The sequence below is a fragment of the Macaca mulatta genome, chromosome 4 (assembly GCF_049350105.2).
Source record: "Macaca mulatta isolate MMU2019108-1 chromosome 4, T2T-MMU8v2.0, whole genome shotgun sequence".
Taxonomy (NCBI): Eukaryota; Metazoa; Chordata; class Mammalia; order Primates; family Cercopithecidae; genus Macaca; species Macaca mulatta.
The window spans coordinates 143,394,701-143,421,023 of NC_133409.1; the positions used below are offsets into that span (position 1 = coordinate 143,394,701).

The 26,323-nt window shown below is 39.5% G+C and overlaps 1 protein-coding gene across 2 annotated transcripts in view; it reads right to left on the reverse strand.

Annotated features, from left to right (window-relative positions):
* The window catches only part of DNAH8 (dynein axonemal heavy chain 8), a 317,698-nt gene that overhangs the window by 223,185 nt on the left and 68,190 nt on the right, over positions 1-26,323 (reverse strand). For both annotated transcript variants that reach the window (XM_078000047.1, XM_028847604.2), the window contains 7 exons: positions 24,384-24,571; positions 21,483-21,563; positions 20,967-21,083; positions 19,714-19,833; positions 7,813-7,945; positions 5,498-5,613; positions 3,525-3,631 (listed from right to left, as the gene is read on the reverse strand). In XM_078000047.1, the coding sequence (XP_077856173.1) occupies positions 3,525-3,631; positions 5,498-5,613; positions 7,813-7,945; positions 19,714-19,833; positions 20,967-21,083; positions 21,483-21,563; positions 24,384-24,571 (862 nt within the window). The remainder of the gene's footprint in view (positions 1-3,524; positions 3,632-5,497; positions 5,614-7,812; positions 7,946-19,713; positions 19,834-20,966; positions 21,084-21,482; positions 21,564-24,383; positions 24,572-26,323) is intronic.

The following is a 26,323-nucleotide window of genomic DNA, read 5'->3' on the forward strand; positions in this document are numbered from 1 at the left end:
GTATGAGGGCGAAGCCGGGCGCGGTGGCTCACGCCTGTAATCCCAGCACTTTGGGAGGCCGAGGCGGGCGGATCACAAGGTCAGGAGATCGAGACCGTGGTGAAACCCCGTCTCTACTAAAAATACAAAAAATGAGCCGGGCGCAGTGGCGGGCGCCTGTAGTCCCAGCTACTCGGGAGGCTGGGGCAGGAGAATGGCGTGAACCCAGGAGGCGGAGCCAGGATCGCGCCACTGCACTCCAGCTTGGGCGACAGAGCAAGACTCCGTCTCAAAAAAAAAAAAAAAAAAAAAAAAAAAAAGAAAGTATGAGGGCGAAACATTTTCAGACTTACAAAGAAGAATAAGAGAGTCTGCTTCTCACAGGTCCTCACTAAAGAACCAATGGGATACAAAAAAGCACATGAGAACCGGGAGATTTTAATAAAGTATGCCAGTAAATAAATTATTTTAACATATTATTTTTGAGTGTTCACACAAAGGTAAAACTAAAACATCAAACAGCAATAAAATGTGTACAGTTCAGTCAGTAAAGCTTGTCAAGCCCTTGTAGTCAGAAATAAGACTAGAAAACTGCAAAACTAAGGATAGTACTTTGTTGTTGTTGTTGTTGTTGTTGTTGTTTGTTTGTTTTGAGATGGAGTCTCACTCTGTCTCCCAGGCTGGAGTGCAATGGCGCAGTCTTAACTCACTGCAACCTCCACCTCCCAGGTTCAAGCAATTCTCCTGCCTCAGCCTCCCTAGTAGCTGGGACTACAGGCGTGCACCACCAGGCCTGGCTAATTTTTGTATTTTTAGTAGAGACGGGGTTTCACCATGTTGGTCAGGCTGGTCTCCAACTCCTGACCTCAAGTGATTCGCCTGCCTCAGACTCCCAAAGTGCTGGGATTATAGGTGTCAGCCAGTGAACCTGGCCAGTACTTTTTTTAGTTGGAGCAAAATATGTGCATTCTAAAGTTAAGGGTAATCACTTAAAGAACTGAAGTACAGAAAAGAGAATAAATGGTGAAAATTATCCACCCCAAAGACAACAATAGTAATAAAATGAATCAAAGAAAAAGAATAGTGAGAAGAAAACACAAAATAAAATGTCATAAATTAAGTGCAACTATATCAAAAATCACAATAAATGCAAACAAATTAAACTCACTAAGACAGAGATAATGAGATTGAAGGAAAATTATCAGGTATACAATGTTTTTAAGAGGTAAAACTATAAAGAGGTAAAACTAAAAAGTACAGAGAAAGGCTTAAGTAAAGAGACCGAAACAGTTACACAGAAAAAGCTGGTAAATGACAAACTAAAGAGAATTGTGAGGAATCAGGATTAATATAAATAAAGGGATTTGCCAAATAAAAATAAAAGGAACAGTGCTCTTAAGCAGGTTTAACTACTATTACCTTGTATGCACCTAACAACACAGCCATAAAATACATAAAACAAGAACTGACCAAAACAAAAGGAAAATTTAATAAATCCACAATCATACTGGGAGAATTGAACAGTATAATTAAATTAAAAATCAGCAATGAATAGGCAAGGAATAAATCTAACAAAAATGTGTAGGACTTTTACACAGAGATTTATAAAACGTCACAGAGAGATATTAAAGAAGACATATCAATGCAGAGGTAATACATAATTCTGAATAGAAGACTCAATATTTGTAAGGATGCTAATTCTCTCCAAATCGATCTATAGATTCAATGCAACTTAAATAACTCCCCCACCTGACCTCACAACTAAGCTGATTTTTTAACAACTTTTGCTTGGTCAACTAATTAACCACATGGAAAAAATTATATTTATTTGTTACCTCACACTAAGCACAAAAATCAATACCATGTAAATTAAAACCCTAAATATAAAAGTTAAAACTACAAAAGTTTTGGAAGACATTATGAAGTAGGGAAGAGTTGGTTTCTTTAAAAAGACCACAAATCACTAAAACCGATAAATTTGAATATTTTTAAAACTCGGCAATGGAAAATGAAAATTAATAAAGAAAATGAAAAGATAAGGCAAAACTGACAAAAGACATTTGTTATATTATCATCAATAATGTAATATACTAAGAATACTTATGAATTAATCCAATTCAATAGAAAAACAGACCAAAAAAGGAACACAATTATTTATTTTTAATTACACTTTAAGTTCTGGGGTACATGTGCAGAACGTGCAGGTTTGTTACATAAGTATACACATGCTATGGTGGTTTGCTGCACCCATCAACCCGTCATATACATTAGGTATTTCTTCTAATGCTATCCCTCCCCTAGCCCCACACTCCCCGAGAGGCCCTGGTGTGTGATGTTCCCTTCCCTGTGTCCATGTGTTCTCACTGTTCAACTCCCACTTATGAGTGAGAACATGGGGTGTTTGGTTTTCTGTTCTTGTATTAGTTTGCTGAGAGTGATGGTTTCCAGCTTCATCCATGTCCCTGCAAAGGACATGAACTCATCCTTTTTTATGGCTGCATGGTATTTCATGGTATATTTGTGCCACATTTTCTTTATCCAGTCTATCATTGATGGGCATTTGGATTGGTTCTAAGCCTTTGCTATTGTGAACAGTGCCGCAGTAAACATACGTGTGTGTATGTCTTTATCGGAGAATGATTTGTAATTATTTGGGTATATACCCAGTAATGGGACTGCTGGGTCAAATGGCATTTCTGGTTCTAGATCCTTGAGGAATCACCACCCTGTCTTCCACCGTGGTTGAACTAGGAACACAAATTTTAAGGAAGAGAAACAACAAATGGCCCATAAACACAAGAAAGTATATTTAATCTCATCAGTAACCAGGAAAATGTAAACTAAAATCCTGATGAGATGTCATTTCACACCCTGTATGTTGGCGAGAATTTTTTAATTGAATACTGTCTGCAGGGATGAGGGGCCATGGGCACTCTCACTAGGTGCTGCCTGGTAAAATGAGGCATCCACATACCCTAGGACCCACCAAACCCACTCTTAGCAGGTGCAGCAGAAGACGGTTCCAAGATGCTCACAGAGGCTTTATTCATGATAGCCACAAACTGAAGCAACCCAAATCACCATCACCAGTAGAATGGATAAACAGACTATGTATACTCCAACTACACAGAAGCGTAAAAAACTATACCTCATGGATGAATCTCAAAAACAGTATACCAAGTGCAGTTCAAATACAGGCAAAATTAAATGATACGTGGACTGGGGATACAAAAACATAGTAAACTGTGAAGAAAACCAAGACAATGATAAACACCAAGTTCAGGATAGCAGTTACTTTTGGGTGAGAAGGGAGAGGACCCATGAGAGGACTGGTAGTCTTTTTTATCTCAGGTAGGGTGTGGGGAACATGGGTGTTCCTTTGACCACAGTTCTTGCAGTATTACACAAATACTTTCACACAGTCTTTTAATGAATGCTATATTTTAAATTTTATAGTTTTTTAAATTAATAAATTTATTAGAGGTGCTATTCACATTACAATATAAGTATGATTACCAGATATAATTAGCATATTTTCCACTTACCTTGCAACAAATATTCTTCTTTTCATTGTGTCCAGAGATAACCGCGTAGCTTTTTGAAGACTGTCTAGTAATTGATGAGAGAAAAAAGCAAAGACCTCTTTACACTCCTGTAATAAGAAATCAATTAAATTTGGTATCTCTCCTCCAAAAAAACCTCAAGCATCCCCAAAACAATGATACAATATTAGATGTGGCATGTGAAAGACAACAAATAATAAACTGTACAATTTCAATGACAGTGTAGAAATAAATTCAATCCTAAATTATTTGTCTGGTTATTTTAGACAAACAAAAATACATGAAAAATGTGTTTGCATAAACACCCTAGCAAACCAAAGGAACTTATTCAAAAACCAAAATTCACACAGTATGTTCAGAGCAATCCTGGCTGGCTCAATACTCAATTTTCACCTGACAAAATTGAAGCACTTTAAACGTGGTACATTTCTCAATTAAGGGCGTGGGCACAAGAAGATAACTAGTCTCCATCCTCAAGAAGCTCAGCTTGGTGGATAAATGTATTTTAAAATGTGCAATACTCAAATATATGAGATGAAAATTCCACCCTCTGGGACTGTGGTTTGACCCTCTCTCCACACCCTTCCTTCCCTTGGGAGAAATAGCCAAGTTTATTGATCAGAGCACAGGACAGGTTTGGAGCCTGGTAGGCAGAGATGTGGGCCCATGTCTTGCTTACACAATGAGTCACACATCGGGGCAAGGCTCTGGCCATACTGTTCCTCACTGCTCTAGAACCCAGCCCCTCTGAGACTGGGTTGGTGTGGCAGAAGAGAGAGTAATACGGCATGAACAAAGAGGAATATCAAGCTTTTTCCATGTGGCAATGGGGTACAGTCAGGGCTGGTGAATGCTCAGGCTAAAGCACAGGTGTGACATAATCAGATTTTTACGTGAGACCATTCTGGCAGCAATGTGGGAGATGAATTTGAGAGGCAGAGGCTATTTAGGAGGTGACCACTAATGCAGCCCCAGCGATCCCCCAATTGGAGAGGTTCTGAGGGTACTCAATCATGCTCTGAGGACTTCAGCCAGTGTCAAAAGGTAATGCAACTGGAAGACAAGCACTTCTGAGAGAGGACTGCTCCAGCTGACACCTGCTGGTTGCTAACAGCTGCCTGGTGAGTGTACTGAGAAGAAGCCTAAATTGCAGAAGTCTAGATGCTGCAGCAAAGTGTTTCCCAATTATTTGGCAATATAATCCTTGAGCAAGAAGGTGAAAATGGAATAAAGGTGTGCTGTTTAGTTCTAAAACTGTATCAGATTGTGTCAAAGTGGGTAAAATAGACAAAGAATGAAAAGAAGGTGGGTATGAAGGATTAAAAGAAAACTGACCCGGGGAGGAGAAAGCAGGAATGAGTGCAAATGTGACAGTGACATTCAAAGTTCATGCATGACCAGAACCGTGAGGGCTAAGAAGGAAAAAGAAACCCCAGGCCCCCTTCTGAACCTTCATTCTCAACACATTTCAACACAACGTGAAAATCTGCCTATCTAGGGCTTCTCCTGGGGGAGAGTCCAGAGTGGTCAGCCACAGTGCCAGTTTAAAATGCAGATCCCTGAGCCCCAAGTGAACCACAATCTGGACTTGCAATACAGTTAACCATTAAACACAATAACTGAGAACAAAGTTTTCCATTCTGAGTCAAACTGATTGATGCTCCAATCCCTGAAGTCACATTTACTATATAAGAAAACATGGTCAATCACAATGAGGGAAGGTGACTACTAAACTGTGATTGACAGAATCACATCAGAAGCTGTGATATTGGGGAAAACTTAAAGGACTGCCTGAGCCTACAATATAAAATTGAAAATTATACTTTATGGATTTTGTTATACATTAGATACAGATTGGTTGCAGAACTGCCTGGAAGAAGCACCATATGGGGTTTATCTATAATCCTATAAACCATAATTCTGTGAATTGTATGAAGTTGTTCCACAATAAATACCTTTTTAAATTCATCTTCTTTATCATTAGTATCAACCTCATTCACAACATTAGCTTCATAGTCATTGTTTTCACCCTCTTCTGTTTCACTTCCAAAAACAACGTGTTTCCGCTGTTCTGTAGACAAAAGACAAAACAAAAATATAACATTTGACTTTTTAGCATTACGTGTATTCTACATGGCCAAACCCTCTTAGGAAGCCCCTTTTAAAAAAGCTCTTACTTTAAAAACTGTTTTTTAAAAAATGTTTTTTGCATTTGTTCCTGTAGGAGTCATCCTTGAATTCAATTTAAATTATCCACCTCAATAGAATTGTCATTCTACTAAGAAATACACTCTGTAAATATACAATCTAGAATTCAGAAAAGTTTTAAGAGAGTTTTACCTATTATCCTTCTAAATTATCTCTTTACCTTTTGAGTTTTCTAACTTGAATGAAATGATATTTTTGTGTTTTTGATGCTTGTGATGAAAACTAATTAAACGAAGTGGAAAAACTGTAAGAGGAAGGGTGTGATGTGCATACTCATTCCAGGCTCAGGCTTTCTCATCCTCAGCACTACTGACATCTTGGGTGCGACAATTCTTTGTTGCTGGGGGCTGTCCTGTAGGGTTTTTAACAGCATCCCTGGCCCTTATCCACCAGAAGCCAGTAGCAACCCCCTCGCTACACACACACACACACACACACACACACACACACACTGTGTGACAACCAAAATGTCTCCAGACCTTGCCAAATATTCCCTCAGGGGCAAAATCCCTTCTAGTCCCATTAAGAACCAGTGTTCCAGGTACAGTTCACAGTTTCTCTCTCTCTCTCTCTCTCTCTCTCTCTCTCTCTTTCTCTCTTCCTCTCTCCTTGCTATTTCACTGTCATGGGATCTCTGCTTGACTGGAATGTTCTCCTCTCACTCCAAAAAGCCAACTTCTCACAGATTCCCTACTTCAAATATGTTGGTAATTAGCTAATTAACTTCATTCCTGTATGGCAGAGCCATCTCTCCGGTCTCCTTCGAGAGTCTGGGTGGCACACTGTGTCAGTGACCTACTCCTGGTGCAGTCAGTGGCTAGCCTTGCTCAAAGCCAGCCTCACACTACTTCCCTGAGCAGCAGTTGGGGAGAAGAGCAGGTGTGTAGCAAACAGGGTTCGTGACTGACAGGCACATCCCCTTACAATACTAAGTAAAACCTCCAACTACAAAGTTTTACCTAGTCAGTTCTTATTTCGAGCTTGAAAACAAAACTTTAAGATGAAATATGTCTTTGTCTTCCAATTTATCCAAAGATTTGAGATATCAAGGACAGGACAATAATCTGAGCAAAGCTAAAGGTCTCATGTTCTTAAACCATAATCTAGGAAGCAAAACACTCCCCTACTAAGGAACCTTTTCTTAAAATTCCCTGCCCCTGATAAAGAGGATCCAAATTCACAGCTTCTCTCTCAGGCTTATGAATAAAACTGAAACTGTTAGAACCTATTGAGAGAACAGGAAAATCAATAAGGTAAAAATTATTTCATCAACTTTGAATGCTACAGGCACCTTGTCATACAAATTTGCCTGAACAGATGTGATGAAGTAAGGAAGTTTCTCTTAGTCCCAGTCAAGCAAACTGAATGAAGGTTATGAGGACATGGGCAGAATCAAAAGTTAGAGTTATGACACAGAGCCTTTTAGGGCATCCTTTAATCACGGGAGGGGGAATGGATGATGGAGAATACATGCTTCCTTATCGTGTTTTCTTCCTTGGGAATGCACTCGTCAACTGGGTACCATTTATCTGTAGCCAAACCCCAAAGACAGTTCTAAGTAGGAATTCATAGCTTACTCTACAGAGAAGGATCTAGGAAAAGAAAAAAAGTCTTAAAACATGGTCTCACCCAGATTAAGTTCTCCAGATTCAATAAAATTATAGAATTTACCTTTTCCTGGTTCACTTTTCTCAAAAAAAAAAAAAAAAGCAAAATAAATCAAATAGTCAAAGTGACTTGATTAGAATGCTGTACTAGAAAAAAAAAATAGAGTTAGCATAGCAGGCCTGAGACTGCTATCCATAGGAAGGCCAGCTTGCAATGATGGACCTGGGTTGGGAACTTGGATTTGACAGGGGTGGGGGTTCCCACCATTGCTTAACTAACAAAAAGAACTCTCTGCGCTTAAACTGTTGGTACAAACAATGTGATTTATGCTGAACACCTTCTTTGCTTCTGGGGAAGGGAGGGTCTGGAATTCAGTATCTGCTAAGCAGAAGGTGCTTATATAAGAACGAATCTGTAGATCTTGTAATTCAAACATAGTAACGAGAAAAGTTACCTGACTGCTTTGCTAGTTTCCCAGTGTATTTCACTTCATAAATCTGCTCAAATATTGATATAAGTTCTCTGACAGCTTCTTCCACATGCTTACTTTTGTGGTTTAGAATGTCAGCCCATTCTTTCGTGTATGTCTGTTAAATAGAGAAATGACTATTATTTTCCAGATACTTAAAAGTAACACTGTGAAAATTAGTCCTATGACTTCAATTTATAAAACTATAATTAACTTCACTTGGAAAAAAAAGCTAGAGATAGCTGAAAATGGCATGATGTTTCAAATTCAAAATTGTCAGTGGTTAAAAGCATAGCTGCTAAGGCCCAAAGAATAGCAGAAAGATGAAAAAGTCCATCTTTGATCTATCCCTGACTCAATCACGCATAGAAATCTACCTTGATATTCATATCAAGGTGAAAAGAAAGAAGGCTGAAGGGGTGGAGAGAAGATGATGTCAGAAGTTGAAGATGAGATGTGGTTTCAAAAGAAGACAATCCAGAGTATTGGTTTGGAGAGAGAAATTAGACGAAGTTTTTAATTGAGCATGGTGTTGTGTAACAGGCATCAATTTAAGAGCTTCACACATATTAATTCATTTAGTTAAACACTGACCTTGGGATGAGTAATATTATGTTCCCCACTTCACAGCAGAGACAACTGAGGCTCAGAAAGTATAAGAAATTTTCCTAGGTCACACAGTAGTTGGAAAAACTATTTGAAATCAGTTTTGTCTGATTCAAAATGCCTGCACTTTGTCTTTCTAAACTCTTCTACTAGCAAATGCTTTAGGAAGAAGTTGAGAACTAGTCAACTTCAGAAAAGAAAACTGGTTTATAAAGTTCAATAAGTCTTTTGACATGCCCACAAAATACACTCATTTTAGGACAAAGAAAAGTAGTTGGATGCAGTGTCACGTGCCTGTAATCCCAGTTACTCAGGAGGCTGAAGCAAGAGGATTGCTCATGCCCAGGAGTTCAAGGCTGCAGGAGCCATGATCGTGCCACTGAACTCCAGCCTGGGTGACAGCACAAGACCTCATCTCTTAAAAAAAAAAAAAATGGTAAAAGTAAATCAGGCCTGGGTACAGTGGCTCATACCTGTAATCCTAGCTCTTTGGGAGGCTGAGGAGGGAGGATTGCTTGAGTCCAGGAATTTGAGACCAGCCTGGGCAACATGGTGAGACCCCATCTCTACAACAAATATTTTAGAATTTTGCCAAGCATGGTGGTGCATGCCTGTGGTCCCACCTACTCAGGAAGTTGAGGCAAGAGGATTGCTTGAGCCCAGGAGGCAGCAGTGAGCTATGTTCACTGCATTCCAGCCTGGCCAACAGAGCAAGAACCTGTCTCAAAAAAAAAAAAAAGTAAATAGGAGCAGCCACTTTGGGCTTTCAAGAATACATCTGCAGAGGATCCCAAGCCTGTCCATGCAAACTTCTCTCCAGAAAAGCCTTGGGAAGTCCCATATTCCCCATGTTTTGCCCCCATGTGTTCCTTTCTTGACCATGCAATCTGTATCTGAATGCATTCTCATCATTTTTTAGTCCCAAGAGACATGGTGTCCCTCCTTCTATCCAAAGACATTCTGTGGTCCTCTCCATGACCACCAACTCTTCTGACCTCGCTCCATCGTTCATTCAGTTCGTCCTTTTCACTTCATTCGACGCAGTGCTAAACACTGGAATGGTAATGGAGGCTGGAAGCCACTTCAGTCTAACAGGGAAAATGAGTGTTAAGCACGTAGACAATTCCAGCTGATCACGGCAGATTGGACATATGTGTTTATACATCCCAGCTTTGAAATCCCCTCAGGAACCAGACACTCTAGTTAATTTGGCAGAATGAACACACATGTTTATCTTGGCATCCGCATGATATATCCAGAAACCTCGACAAAATAACACAGTAATCTTTTGAAAAGAATATGCCCACAAAACAAATGGGAGAATGTCATATAAATTTTTCCATACGTTTCCAATACCATATAATAGTAAAGTTAATGGGATTCAACAACTGGTACTGGGACAACTGAATATCCACTTGCAAAAGAAGGAAATGGAACCTTCTCCATATACCATACAAACAGATTAACTCAAAATGGATCATAGGCCTAAAATTTCAGAACTAAAACTAAAAAAAACTCTTATAGGAAAACATAGGCATAAATCTTCATGATCTTGGATTAGGCAAAGTTATCTTAGATTTGACACCAAAAGCAGAACAAAAGAAAAAAATTGATAAATTAGACTTCATCAAAATCAGAAACTTTTGTGCATCAAAGAACACCATGAAGAAATTGAAAAGAAAACCCAAAGAATGGGAGAAAAAAATTGTAAATCATATATCTGATAAGGAACTAGTATCTATAAAATATTATTACAACTCAAAAATAAAAAGACAAATATTCAATTTTAAAATGAGCAAATGATCCGAATACCTGCTTCCAAAGGAAAGCATACAAAAGGTTAATAAGAACAGGAGGCCGGGCACGGTGGCTCACGTCTGTAATCCCAGCACTTTGGGAGGCACTTTGGGAGGCAGATCATTTGAGGTCAGGGGTTCAAGATCAGCCTGGCCAACATGGCAAAACCCCGTCTCTACTAAAAATACAAACATTAACTGAGCGTGATGGCACGTGCCTGTAATTCCAGCTACTTGGGAGGCTGACGCAGGAGAATCACTTGAACCCAGGAGGCAGAGGTTGCTGTGAGCCAAGATGGCGCCACTGCACTCCACAGCACAGCCTGAGGGACAGAGTCAGACCCCGTCTCAAAAACACAAAAATGAACACATGAAAGATGCTCGACATCACTAGCTAATAGGAAAACATATGTCAAAACCACCCTGAGATACCACTTCACACTCACCAGGACAGCTATCATCAAAAAGACAAATAATAGCAAGTGTTGGCAAGGGTGTAGAGCAACTGGAACCCTCATATACTGCTGGTGGGAATGAAAAATAATACAGTCGCTTTGGAAAGCAGCCTGGAAGCTCTTGAAAGAGTATAACATGGAGTTAGGAGGCAGTAATTCCATTCCTAGGTATACATACCCAAGAGAAATGAAAACTTAAGTCCAAAAAAAAAAAAAACTTGGACACTTATGTTCACAGCAGCATTCTTTACAGTAGCCAAAAAGTGGAAACAACCCAAATGTCCATCAACTGGTGAATGGATAGATACAATGTGGCATAACCATACCATGGAATATGATTCAGCAATAAAAAGAAATGAAGTTTTGTGAGACAGAGGGATTGCTTGAGCCTTGGAATTAGAGGCTGCAGTGAGCCATATTCACACTACTGCATTCCAGCCTGGGTGACAGGGCAAGACCTCGTTGTTTCTTTAAAAAGAAAAAAAGAAATTAAGTTCTGATATATAGGCTACTACGAAAAAATTTTGAAAACATTCCACTAAGAGAAAGAAGCTAGTCACAAAAGAACATATATTGTATGATTCTATTTGTATGAAATGTCCAGAATAGGCATGTCTATAGAGGCAGAAAGGAAATTTGGGGTTGCCTCAGGGCTGGGAGGGTTGAGAGGAAATACAGACTAATGAGGACGGGTTTCTTTTGGGTGATGAAGATGTTCTAAATTGATTGCAGTGATGACTGTGCAGCTCTGTGAATATACTGAAAAGCACTGAGATGTACACTTTAAATGGGTGAATTGTATGGTATGTGAATTTTATCTCAATAAGGCTGCTAAAAAATAATAATTCGTGCCAGAAATAACTTGAGCCAGAAATGGGGGAAAGAAACATTAATGGGAGATGGGAAAGTGAAGATACTATGTGCGAGCATTTGGAGAAGTCTGGTTGTAAATGAGAAGTGAAGGGAGAAGTGGGAAGGTTTCCGCTGGCAAGGAAAGCATGACAGCATATGATACTGCTGGTGAGAAGGACCCTGTGGAGAGGACAATGCTGAAGATACAGGAGAAAGGAAAACTGGTAGAACAAGGTCACCGAGAAGACAGGTAGGCATGGAATCAACAGCCCATTTGGAGGACCTCGGTTTTGAAGAGAGGTGGAAACTTTCTCCATAGAACCAGAAGGAAGGAAAAATGGATACAACAGCAGTCAGCAATGTGCCAAAAGCTCTGATTGTGAAAATTATTTACATGACTTTAATTATGAATACTCTCTGTCACTCCATCAAAGCCATATTGCCAGACACTCCATGTCCTGCCAACCATTCTCTACTTTTCTCTGCCATGCCCTATGTAGTGGGATTCCCTCATTCTCTGACTTCCAGTTGGGTTTAACCCAAGAGGAGGCACTAAGAGAAGACAGGAGAGCTACAGGAGTGAGAAAGTGAGGTATTTCTTTCCCATTCCCTCCTTGCTTGGAGGTTGCATCTGTGGTAGAGCCCTTCCACATGGCTTCAGCTTCTACTGGGCTCTGAAAGCACAATTTTCTTCCCTGGTCCCTTCAGCCCTAGTGGTGGTGACGACTTCCTACCACTGGGACTGCTGGGGTATCTCACCCTACTGGGATCTTCACTGATACTGTCCCATACACAATCCCTGTGCCTCAATTCCATCCCTGTGTCTGAACTCTGATCAAAGAACATGTGCAAAACAAACTTTATTAATCCTTGCTGAATTGGGCCACTCCACATAATCACAATGACCCACGCTGCCATCAATGCCAAGGGTAAGAAACTTAGATGCACACATTCCTCTGCGCAGATGTCCTGTGTCAGCGGGCAATCGAGTGGCTCAGCCACCTTCCTCTTATGTTCAACAAGTGGCAAAATAATGTCACTGCAAATATTACCTCTGTAAGATGTCATGAATAGTTGAGGCCACACAAAGTAAAGCGTCCTGTCCTAGTAAGGACTCCATCTCTTCTTGAGAAGACTTGCTAGTCCTTGAGGACTAAGACCATTCTTACAACTCAGTAAGAAACAGACTGAATACTAAAGAAGTGCCTTAGAGGCACGCCAGGGACTAGGAGACAGTTACATTGATTTTTAAATTTTGTTTTAATTAAGATATAATCCACATTCTACAAAATTAACCTTGTGAAGTGTGCCATTTATTGGTTTTTAGTATATTCACAGACTTGTGCAATCATGACCACTATCTAATTCCATAATATTCTCATCACCTCAGAAAGCATCCCTATACTCATTAGCAGTCACCCCATTCCCCGTCTCCACAGCTCTGGCAACTACTAATGTGCTCGTGTTTCTGTAGAGCCAAGTTGACTTGTTTTGTTTTTTTTTTAGACAGAGTCTCGCTCTGTGGCCCAGGCTGGAGCGGACACGGTCTCGGCTCACTGCAACCTTCGCCTCCCAGGTTCAAAGGATTCTCCTGCCTCAGCTTCCCAAGTAGCTGGTGTAACGTTAAAGGTTTTTGCCTTAGCCACGCCAAAGAATTGGTGTGGTGGCCACCTGCGGTGAGTGATGGAGACATGGACTAAGAGAAAAAAAGCTGTAGGCTTTATTGAGCAGAGTGACAGTACAAAGCTTCCACAGCATGGAAGGGGTCCTGAGCAGGTGGCCAGTGTTAGATTCTTTTATCACTTTTTAAACTTTAAGGCAGGAAATACCTGCTGGTGCGGTGGGGAGATGTTACTAGAGCAAGAAACAAAAACAATTAAATGTCTTAGATTTTGAGGAAAACCGGAATTGCAACTTAGGTTTCATCTACTTTATGACTTTGCAGTGGCATGGCAAAGGAGACAGGATCTCACAGGATTTTACAAAGTATTTTTACAAGGAATCAGAATTGGAAGCCTAGATAAGGTCTGCTGATCATAGACAAATGGGCAATTAACATTCCTTTTAGTTTCAGCGTGGGGAAGGGAGAGAGGACACAGGGAAGCTTACAGCAAAATTTTCACTGTTTATAGCTTTCTTGGGGAAGAAAACACATGCACAAATCCTGGTGTTAAGAATATTTTGAGGCCGGGCGCGGTGGCTCAAGCCTGTAATCCCAGCACTTTGGGAGGCCGAGGCGGGCGGATCACAAGGTCAGGAGATCGAGACCACAGTGAAACCCCGTCTCTACTAAAAATACAAAAAATTAGCCGGGCGCGGTGGCGGGCGCCTGTAGTCCCAGCTACTCAGGAGGCTGAGGCAGGAGAATGGCGGGAACCCGGGAGGCGGAGCTTGCAGTGAGCCGAGATAGCGCCACTGCACTCCAGCCTGGGCAACAGCGTGAGACTCCGTCTCAAAAAAAAAAAAAAAAAAAAAGAATATTTTGAACATATAGCTTCAATATTATTTATCTAGGACTAAAGTAAGGCTTGATGCAGGAAATGAGTGAGTTTCACAGCTTTCTGAGCCTTTACTCGACTTAAGAAGCCTAGCTGGCCTCTCCTTCCACTGGGATTACAGGCGTGCACCACCACCCCCTGCTAATTTTTGTATTTTTAGTAGAGACGGGATTTTGCCATGTTGGCCAGGCTGGTGTCAAACTCCTCAGCTCAAGTGATCCACCTGTCTTGTCCTCCCAAAGTGCTGGGATTATAGGTGTTGAGTCACCACGTCCGGCCCTAAGTTGATTTTGTTGACAGAATTGTTAATACTCATTAATTATTTAACAGTGTTTAACTTGGATCATAACATTTCCTTGATTTTCTATTCCATTGGTACATCTATCGAGATAGAAGTTATCAGTTAGGCTCCCGTCAGGAAAACGGAAGACACACCAGCTATTGTAACAAATAGAATTAGAGAATTTAATATGGAGGATGGGTTAAACACAGTTAAAGTGTAGCAGGATGAGCCACAGACAAGAACCCCTCAGGCACTGAGTTGTGGAAGAAAAGGGCTTTATTCAGCTGGGCGCATCCACAGGCTCACGACTCCAAAAACCGAGCTCCCAGAGTGAGCAATTCCTGTCCCTTTCCGCGTGAGAGGGTCTCACGACTCCAAAAACCGAGCTCCCCGAGTGAGCAATTCCTGTCCCTTTCTGCATGAGAGGGTCATGGGTGACTGAGCAAGCAGTGGGTACATGCCTGGGGGCTGCATACACCGGTAATCAGAACAGAACAGAACAGAACAGAACAGAACAGAACAGAACAGAACAGAACAGAACAGGACAGGACAGGACAGGGCTTTTCACAGTGCTTTTCCATACAGTGTCTGGAATCTATAGATAACATAACTGGTTAGGTCAGGGGTCGATCTTTAACTACCAGGCCCAGGGTGCGGCGCCGGGCTGTCTGCCTGTGGATTTCATTTCTGCCTTTTAGTTTTTACTTCTTTCTTTGGAGGCAGAAATTGGGCATAAGACAATATGAGGGGTGGTCTCCTCCTTTAAAAGGACTCACAATGCTAACAGTGACACTGACGGCACACAGAGATATAACAGTAACAGCAGGAAGCAGCTGGCATCCCTAGGACTTGCGAGGAGGATGGAGTTATTAGAACCTGGAGCAGAGAAGTGAGGGGGCTGCCCAGCTGGCGTTGCTACCTCAGGAGCTCAGAGAGGGACCTCATGATGCTGGTACCATGAAAGGCACCTGGGGCTGGCTCTGGAAGGGCTGGGAAAGCCAGGCCTGTGACTAAGTGCTGCTGCCAGAGTGAAGAGTTGTGGTGGATGCAGTAGTGTCAGGAATAGGAGGCAAATCAGGAAAGAGTAAGTCCCTTTTCTCTCCTCCAGCATCCTTCCAGCACACCCATTGGCAAAGCCTAAAAGGGAGCCAGCTGGCCAAGGAGAAAAGTGCTATCAGCCCTAGGATCACAGGACAGAAAGAACAATTGGAAACTAACAGAAGAAAGCTTTTTAATAATTCACATAATCTGTCCTAAACCACCCTTGGATGCGCCAAGACAAGGAACACTGCCCTGACTGCAAATAGCCCTGGTTCCCAAATACGATCTGAAACCACTGTTTGACCCAAAGCAACTTTGCCTCAAAAAAATTCGTGTTACGTATGTTGTGCTTCCAAAACTCACTGCTGTTCAGGAGTGTGATCCAACTTGCCCTGTCATTACAAATCATACTCTGGCTTCACTATAATGGCCACTTGATGGTAGGTTTGTGAGAAGACAGCCCAACTCTAACTAGGTCTTAGATCACTCCAGGGCAAGTGACTGGGCACACTGCTCCGCAAGCATGCTCTTCAGAATTCTGCCTCCTGCATCTTGGCTCACACTCTTGAGACTTAGCACTACCACTGGAGAATTAGTGTATAATTGGTAGAGAGTTTTAGTTTGAGATGATCAAAGAGTTTTGGAAACAGATCATTGTGATGGTTATACAACATTGTGAATGTACCTAATGCCACTAAATTGTACACTTAAAATGGTTAAAATGGTAAATGCTATGTTAATATATCTTACCACAATAAAAAGTTGCCAGCCAAAACAAAGAGTGGGGAGTGGGAAATGATTTTTAAAACTTAGAAAGAGACATTTCAATCAAATGTAATGCATGAACTTGTCTGGCTCCTAGTTCAGAGACAAACTCTAAAAAGACAATTTCTATTAAAGCTAAATATATTCATAATCTATGACTTGACAATTTCCCTTTGGAGTATATATCCACCAAATTAGTGCTTAGGTCCACAAAAAAAATTTACAAGAATGCTTAGTGTATAACCAAAAGCTATAAACAATCTAAATGCCCTCAAGAGTAGAATGAACAAATAAACTGTACTAAATCCATATTATGGAATACTATAGAGCAATGAGAAGTTGAAATGAAAGAATGAATGTGTCACAACTGCAAAGATGAATCTCATAAATATAACACTGAGCAAAAGAAGCCAGAAATAGAGAACATATGCTGCACCATTCCATTTATATGAAGTTCAAAAACAGGCGAAACTAATATACAGTGATAGAAGTCAAATGGTGATTACTTTTATGGGTGGGAGGGAGGTGTTATTGGCTGGAGTAAAGCACAAAGGAATCATGTGGGATACAGAAAGTGTTCCTTATCTTGACCACGGAGATAGTTACAAGAGTGTATCGTATGGAAACATTCATTGAATGGTGCGCTTAAGATTTGTGCACTTTTCTGAGTATATGTTATATCTCAATTTTTTTAAGCATAGAAACTAAAATAAAAAGCAACCTGAAACCATCGCTTCTATGGGGCTTTGTTTTTTTAATAACAAAAAATAAATAAATAAATAAATAAGGCCTTGGATCCTTCCCAAGGGTGAGAGGCTGGAAATGAGACCTACCCCATCCCTATCCTTGCTTAATATCATGCGAATCAAGGGCTAAGCCCTCAGGGAAAGAATGGACTAGAAAAGAAAGTTAACTACCTTGGTTGAGGCTCTGGGCTGCAGGGAGCAAATTCTCCCTCAGGAATTTACAACTAGCTTACCCTTACATAAATCTATGAAGTTTTGGAAATTCTATCCTCTGAGAAACTAACTTTTATAAAGTTGTCCCAAGTTGGTGAAACTCCTAGGCACCATATAGAAATAAATAAAAAGAAACAGTTTCTCAACCAAGGCTGTCCAGCATTCCCACAAATAGATGTGTGTGTGTTACCTCCCGATCCAAAAATGTAAAAAACAGGAAGAAACAAGCCACTCTGGGCAAGAGTTGGTAGAAACAGCACAGAGCAGAATTAGACTCACCCATTTTTTTCAGATAGTGAAATTATGTTGCAAAATATAAAATATTTTTTAATGTCTCGAGAAAAATAAAGACATGAGAAAAAAGATTATGTAAAAAGATAAGACATATTTGAAAAAGAATACAAAATAATGTATAGAAATAGATAAGTCAATAAATTTTAAAAAGAGGGCAGGGAGTAGAAGTATTTCCAAAAATATTAATAGTTACAATTAATGTAAATAGGTCAAAATTACCAGCTTTTTAAAAACAGACTTTCAGAATACATTAAAAATAAAACACAGTTAAATGTTCTTTACAAGAACAAAATCTAAAATAGGAGAAGCCAAAAAGGATGAAAGTCATAAAACGGAAAAAGACACATCTGAAAAACAGTAACCTGAGAAAAGCTGGTATAATTACTTCAATATCAAACAAAATAAACTTTAAGGATAAAAAGCTTAATCAATAATGATACAGGAGCAACCAATCTGGAAGATATAATCATCTGAAACTTGACCACACCAAGAACAGGATGTTAAAATGGGTCACCAGATGGGCAAGGTGGCTCAGACTTATAATCCTAGCACTTTGGGAGGATGAGGTAGGAGAATCACATAAACCCAGGAATTCTAGTCTGCAGTGAGCCATGATCTTGCCACTGCACTCTAGGCTGGGTGGCAGACCTCATCTCAAAAAACTAAAATAATTAACTAATTTAATGTAATGGGTTGTTTGGTGTGGTCTCAGTTACAGCCAAGACCCCAAAACTGAGAACAAATAATTTTAAGGCTGGCCATGGTGGCTCACATCTGTAATTCCAGCACTTTGGGAGGCCAAAGTGGGTGGATCACTTGAGCTCAGGAGTTGAAGACCAGCCTGGGTAACATGGTGAAACCCTGTCTCTACAAAAAAATTTTTTTAATTAGCAAGGTGTGGTGGTATGCACCTGTAATCTCAGCTACTTGGGAGGCTGAAATGGGAAGATCACTTGAGCCCAGGAGGTCAAGGCTGCAGTAAGTCATGACCACACCACAGCAGAACAACCTGGGTGACAGAGCAAGACCCTGTCTCAAAAAAAGAGAGAGAGAGAGAGAGAGAGAAAGAGGGAGAGAGAGAGAGAGAGAGAGAGAGAGAGAGAGAGAGAGCGAGAGAGAGAGAAAGGAAGGAAGGAAGGAAGGAAGGAAGGAAGGAAGGAAGGAAGGAAGGAAGGAAGGAAGGAAGGAAGGAAGGAGAAAGAAAGAGTTCAGTTCAAGACGTAAATTCATGTCTTGAATTTATGAGAGAGGTCACATTATGTGCTGGGACTTGAAAGTGATTAAACAGGGTTCCTGTCTTTGTGCTTTTGAGTCAATGGAGGATAAATAGGTATCCAAATAGTTTCAACATAACACAATGCTGAAGAGGTTAGATTTTATCCTGCAAAGACTATGTGCCACTGCCAAGAAGGATTTAAGCTGGGGTGTTGCACAATCAGATTTGATGGCAATGTGGATGGATGTGTCAGGGCAAACATGGAAGCAGTGAGACCAGTTGGATCACCAAATGAATTGCTAAAGTCAAAATGAGCAGTAAGGGCCTGACCTAGAAAGGGAAAGAACAGGCTGAAATTCAAGCAAAATCTGAGTAAGAAAAAAATCCTAGGCTGGGAGTAGTGGCACATACCTGTAATCCCAGCACTTTGGGAGGCCAAGGCTGTGGATCACCTGAGGTCAGGAGTTCGAGACCAGCCTGGTCAACATGGCAAAACCCCCGTCTCTACTAAAAATACAAAAATTAGCTGGGCATGGTGGTGCACACCTGTAATCCCAGCTACTTGGGAGGCTGAGGCAGAAGAATCACTTGAACCTGGGAGGCAGAGGTTGCAGTGAGCTGAGATCGTACCATTGTACTCCATCCTGGGTGACAAGAGTGAAACTTCATCTCAAAAAAAAAAAAAAGAAAAGAAAAAGAAAAAAAAAAAAGTCCCAGCTAAGCCTCTCAGGACTGGCTGGATATAGGAAATGAAGGGGTGAGGAAAGGAGTCTAGATGATTCCCAGGTTTCCGAATGACTTAGAGGGAAAGTATGTTGGAGTTAAAGCCACAAGAAAGATGATATGGCCCTGGTAGCCATGCACAGTGGAAGAAGAGCTGTGAACCACTTACAGAGCCCCAGGAAATGCCAGCATTAGGCTTAGGATATCAACAAAATGTTAGTCTAGGGTGTGGCCAGGGCTTTTGCCGTTGAAGGTATGAAAGTCCTTGGAGCAGAGAATGTCCAAAAAAAAAAGTCTAAATGCTACTGACCCAGGTTTCTACTTTTAGACTGAAATTTCACATTTTAGGTTTATAAGCCAATATTTTTGTGATTCTAATTTAATGAACAAATGCATACCTCATTGAGGGTCAACATCTCTTCTACTTTGATAGCACCACTTTCAGGCAGAGAAATCAACACAGTTTTGGCTATCTCCTTTAGAACTGTGTCAATATGCATTTCACACAAGTCACTGATCTACAAGGAAGAAAAATGTAAGAAAAAAAAAACTCTTCTTTCCTTTAGAGCTAGGTTTTCATCCAAAACAGGCTTGAGTTATAAATTAATTTAAAAGGCTAAATCTAGAAACTTGCATATTGAGCCAGGCATAATTTGGTGAACATTTTAGGAGGACATCTGCAAAGAAAGCTTGACATAAAACTAAATTTTTCTTGAGCAATAACATGTGCCATAACCTTATATGTGTTATCTCCTTTAATCCTGATTCCAGCACAGGAGGCATTGATATCCCAGTTTTACAACTAAAGACACCAAGGCTCTGAGAAGTAAAGCAACCTGGTAAGGAACACATAGCTAGTAACAGGCAGAGAATCCTTATTTAACTCCAAAGCCCCTGAGTTTGTGTATTACACCACGCTGCCATGGCAGACAGACCAGCACATCTAAAATGACGGTCATGTTCTATGTAGCCAACACGTCAGAAATCAATAGACCATCTTCAATTTGATGATCATCTAATCTAGTTAATATTAAATGCATTATTATTAATATTTAAACACTCTCCTCTGCCACTTTTGACAGTCTACAATTATCCCATATTCTAAGCTATAGTGTGAAGTTGAACCGTCATTTCAACATATTAAAGGCAAGGTAATTCAGGGATAAGAAAAAAGCAACCTTAAATGAAGACCCCAATCCAGTAAAAGAAATATAAAGCTTTTTTTTTTTTCTTTAAGACGGAGTCTTGCCCTGTCTCCCAGGCTGGAGTGCAATGGCATGATCTCAGCTCACTGCAACCTCCAATTCCCGGGTTCAAACGATTCTCCTGCCTCAGCCTCCCGAGTAGCTGGGATTACAAGCGCCCACCACCACACCCAGCTAATTTTTGTATTTTTAGTAGAGACGGGGTTTCACCATGTTGGCCAGGCTGGTCTCAAACTCCTGACCTCGTGATCCACCCCTCTCAGCCTCCCAAAGTGCTGGGATTACAGGTGTGAGCCACCGTGTCCGGCCCAAAGCGTTATATTTTAAACCTAATGGATGTCCTTTTAGTTAAAAGTCATACCCTTTAAAGAGCTTTCATAATAATCAAACTATTACTTATATCCTGAGTATATATGTTGATAGCTTTCTGAATGTATAGATCATACCTTCTTTAAAAGTTGATTGAACATATCCAAAACTGATTCAACTTCTTGAAAGAAGCTTTCCAGTGTTAAAGACGACCACGTTAACACTGTGAGTCCTTGCCTCAACACAGATTCCACCTAAAGGAGGTAAAAACACAACTGCTTCTATTAACAGGAGCGTCTGTACTTATAGAAGAGGATTTATCATCTGCAAATATTATATGTTATATTTTCTTACATATATTTTCCCTCTGTTACACCAAATAAAGATGACTTTTTATTTTTAACCATCTTTGACTGTGCAGGAAACAATCATGAATTTTCAGAAAAAGTGCTCATGATTTGGATTTAGTTGTTTTTTCAAAGGCAACGAAACTTAGACAAGAAATACTGTAGGAAAAAAAAAAAAGCTATAAAATTGAACTAGAAAGATAGAGGGTCTAAAGAAGAATAGATGTTTCAAAATCCATAATTTATAGAACCGAAATCGAATTTTAAATAACAGGAAAATCAATATAAACCTTCAGCAATACCAACCTTTTTCATTTTAGGGGTCATCAGATTGACAAACACAGAAGGCACTTCCTGACATAACTCATCATAATATTGCAGAAGACCCTGTAGGAAGTTGAAATGGCATGTTTTATTTTAATTCATTTTAAAGTAGCAGTCACGTTTTGATTCATGCCAGGAAGGTTTCATAATCCCAGTTTCCTCTTGGTCCTGCCATGATGACAGCTGCCCATTTAAACTTATGCTGTTTTACCATACTTTTTCTGTACCCGTAAATTACCTGAGCATCTCCTTTAAACAAGTCAATAGCAATTTCTACATCTTCATTTTTCATATTTATTATTTGTCTGTCTAGATGTATATTAAGTAGTTTGAATTATCTTTTTGTGATATCTGTCATTACACATTTCCTCTTTTGTTCCTCATCTTCTGACACATTAAAACGTACTCATCTTATCACTGATGCCACACTTGCTTTCATAAGTCAAAATAAATTTAGCTTCTCCACACAAACAGAATAAGGTTTTACAATATCTCTTAGATGTTGTTTTAAAGATGATCCATGATGATCAATTTTTCACTATTTTGTCATTTACTACACTATGGTGTGGGAAATGCGGATTCAAGTTACTTTATCTCCAAATGAATAATCTTAAACTGTTTCAATTTTTACCTAATAGTTTCAAAGCTCTTGATTCCTCTTTCCCCTTTACACATTACTTGTAGTTGAAGTTTTATTTATACTTGACACTGGCTAAAGAACTTTGACTTTCTTGATATTGTTCAATACTAGCTAAAATCTTGTAAGTGTAATGCAAACTATATTAGCTTCGATTTATAACAGTACATTTAAACCCAATCCTCCAAAATCACAGCTAGCCAGTAAAAAAGCTCATGTGTAGCTTTTGATGCCAAAGCCAGTTTCTACAATGCTAATGTTACTCTAGTTTAAAAAAATATAAAAATAAAAATAAATACTATTTTGGTAAGAGCTAAACTGCTGCAAGACAACATTGCATAAATCTTCATGACTTTGGATTTGAAAAAGGTTTCTTAGATATGACACCAAAAACACAAAAGACAAAGTAGATAAATTGGACTTCAGCAAAATTTAAAATGTTTGTGCTTCAAAGAACACCATCAAGAAAATGAAAATACAACCCAAAAAAATGGGAAAAGAAATTTGCAAATCATATATCTGATAAGGGACTAGTATTTAAAACCTAAAATGAACTTTAAAATCAAAAAAATAGACAAATACTCAATTTAAAAATGAGCAAAGGATCTGAATAGATGCTGCTGAAGGAAAGTATGCAAAAGGTTAGTAAGCACATGAAAAGATGCTCAACAATCACCAGCCATTAGGGAAATGAAAACAAAATCAAAAGGAGATATCACCCCACACTCACCAGGAGGGCTATCATAAAAATGACAAACAATAGGCCGGGTGCAGTGGCTCAGGCCTGTAATCCCAGCTCTTTGGGATGCTGAGGTGGATGGGTCACAAGGTCAAGAGATCGAGACCATCCTGGCCAACATGGTGAAACCCCGTTTCTACCAAAAATACAAAAATTAGCTGGGCATGGTGGCGCACGCCTGTAGTCCCAGCTACTCGGGAGGCTGAAGCAGGAGAATCGCTTGAACCCAGCAGGCGGAGGTTGCAGTGAGCCGAGATCATGCCACTGCACTCCAACCTGGCAACAGAGCAAGACTCCGTCTAAAAAAAAAAAAAAAAAAAAAAACAGGAAAAGTCTGCAATTTATTATATTATTGATTATAAAAATAAAAATTTTGTACCACAGAAATAGAGTTCATTTTCTCATTGAATACTCAGCTGTTCCACTAATGTCTGTGTAGTTATCTTATAACTCATATTTAATCAGAAAATTGTTGAGGTTAGACTCTAGTCTTTTGCTATTACTAATTGTACTGGGAAAAAATGTCCTTGCATTTATATAATTTCCTGCATTCCCAAAATACATGTCCACAGCCTGCCAAGAAAACCAAAGAAGATGAGTTAATGCAGCTTGCTATTTTAACTGGCTTTCTAAAGAAATTCTCATGTTACTTAACTCTTGCCAAACATTTTAGAAACAATGTGTTAGGATTTGAATATACTTTGATTCGACCTTTGAATCAAAGCTTGAATCAATCACCAACCCTTGATGGTACTTTTTTTCTTTTTCTTACTCTGTCGCCCAGGCTGGAGTGCAGTGGCGTGATCTCGGCTCACTGCAACCTCCACCTCCCGGGTTCAAGCAATTATCCTGCCTCAGCCTCCCGAGTAGCCAGGATTACAGGTGCACACCACCACACCCGGCTTCGTCATGTTAGCCAGGCTGGTCTTGAACTCCTGACCTCAAGTGATCCACCCACCTCGGCCTCCCAAAGTGCTGGGATTATAGGCGTGAGCCACCGTGCCCAGCAGTACATTTTAATGTCAGTTTTTGCCTGCCGTTTTCATTTTGTTAGATTTTAGTTTGCCGCACTAGTGAACTTTAATTGAAATAATGCTCCTTTTTGCCTCACAATGTTGACAATCATCTCTACTCGTATTGTACTGTCACCCCACTTTATTAATTTATATCTTATAAATATTCTAGGATAAGTATATTATAAAATTTAATGCACAAGATCTATAAAATTACATTAATATTTTTTGAAACTTGCTATTTCGTCACTGTCATTATTCAGAAACCTAAATCTGGTTTCTGATAATCTTCTCACTTTTTGCTTTCCATTTCCAATCTTTTCTTTGGTTTGCAAGTCAGCATTTTAATTCTATCAAGAATCAACATATTAACAAATTTTCCCTCAATGCCATGAAGCATAACTGCAGGGATATGTGTATACATATATATATATATATATTTTTTAAACCAAAAAGCTCCTTCAAATATAATTAGAAAACATAATCTATCTTACCTGCAAATACAGTTTGTCTGCTTTCAATTTACTTTCCAATTTTAGCAACCTCTTTGCCTGTTCTGGTACATCCAACTTCATTTTTATCATGCACTTAGTTTCCCGAACAACTTCCAAAATTTTGGGATCAAAATTAACCAGCAACTTCCCTGTTTCTGGATGTCGCACAAAAAGCGTGGCTTGTAAAGCTACAAATAAATAATGATTGACATTAACTCATTCTGAATTTCCTTTCTGCTTCCAGCTCTGTTTATGTTTCTGTCTTGCCCCCTGGACTACTAACTTCTTGAGGGCAAAGGAAATGTTTTAGGTGCCCCAGACGCTAAGGCACAGCGTCTGGCACATAGTGAATACTCAAAACAAAGATAAATGAATGAAGAGTGTCTGAGAAGCCATAAAATCAGATCCAGGGAGAGAAACATTGACCAAGAATGGTGCTTTGTGCTATGAATTGCAATATTTTTCTGAGAGGGTTGAAGAGATCTATGTTAGTTTATCTTATGGATTATGAGTTGACCCCTGAGAAAGAACCAGAAGATGGTTAGAATCACAAAAGATACCCCACCTCATTTCAAACTCGTTCCCACTCAGACCCCAAACTGTCTTCTTTAAAGAGGTTTATTTAAATTAAATCTCCATCCTGAATTTCTGATAATTAGGCTCAATATCAGTAAGAAATATTTATTAAATACCATTGAGTTGTGAACTCCTAGAATGGAGGGAAGATGTTTTACACTACATCTCACATAAACATCATTCATATAAACAGGCATTTTCAGATATCTATTTTATTATGAATTGAAATACATAGGCCCAAGCAGTTCTTCCTGGGTAGCCTTAGATTATTTGTTAGCTTAACACAAAGAACTTCTACAGGCATAATAATAAAACATTTATTATAGACTAGTATATGCTAGTTTGAATTACATCTTGTATTAACAAACACTACTAACATGAGAATTTTATCACAATCACCACATCTTCCAACCTTCACATTGTTTTGTTGAATGTGGCCACATCAAACTTCCAGTAAAATGAAAATAGTTTGTATATCTCTTTGAAGTTAGTTGACTTTTACTCATCAGATAAAATTAGTCTTGATATGGCCCTTAATGATGCAGGTTTCATGATAATTTCAACTTAAAATTTTATCCAACTCATTTAGAATCTGTTTAAGATGTGTTAGAAATCACTTATCCTAACCGAAAACCAAGCACTGCATGCTCTCACTCATAAGTGGGAGTTGAACCATAAGAACACACGGACACAGGGAGGGCAACAGCACACACCAGGGCCTGTTGGGGGGTGGGGAGCAAGAGGAGGGAGAGTATTAGGACAAATACCTAATGCATGCAGGGCTTAACACCTAGATGACGGGTGGATAGGTACAGAAATCCCAGATCTTAAAGTAAAATAAAAATAAATAAATAAATAAATCACTTATCCTATCAAGGAGATTCCAAAAGAACTTTTGAACAGTGAAATGAGCTTGCTTGAAAAGACAAAAAGGTCAACAAGACAACTAAAATGGACCAATAATGACAGCCAGGAATTCTGCTCTGGAACAAAACAAGCATTTCATCCTATGTGAATCACCATCAGAGAAACTTTACAGAGCAACCAACTAAAGGAGGCTGATGCTACATATCTAATTATCACTACAAACTCCTAGGTAGCCAAATACAGTCACATCACTAGGATAAAGGAAGCCTTCCAGAGAAATTTATTTTTCTGAAATGAAATAAAAGACGTTAAAGAATTCTGATGGTTTGTTTTACTTGTGAAAAAACATGAAAGAATTCTACTTCGTATTGAAAGTGTGAAAGAATTCTATTTCATATTGTTTGTATGCGACCACTTCTCCTGGGTATCAATCCACTGCAATGAGTATATTGCACCCAATAGGGGCCAACTGATATTCTCAACGGGAACAAACTCTT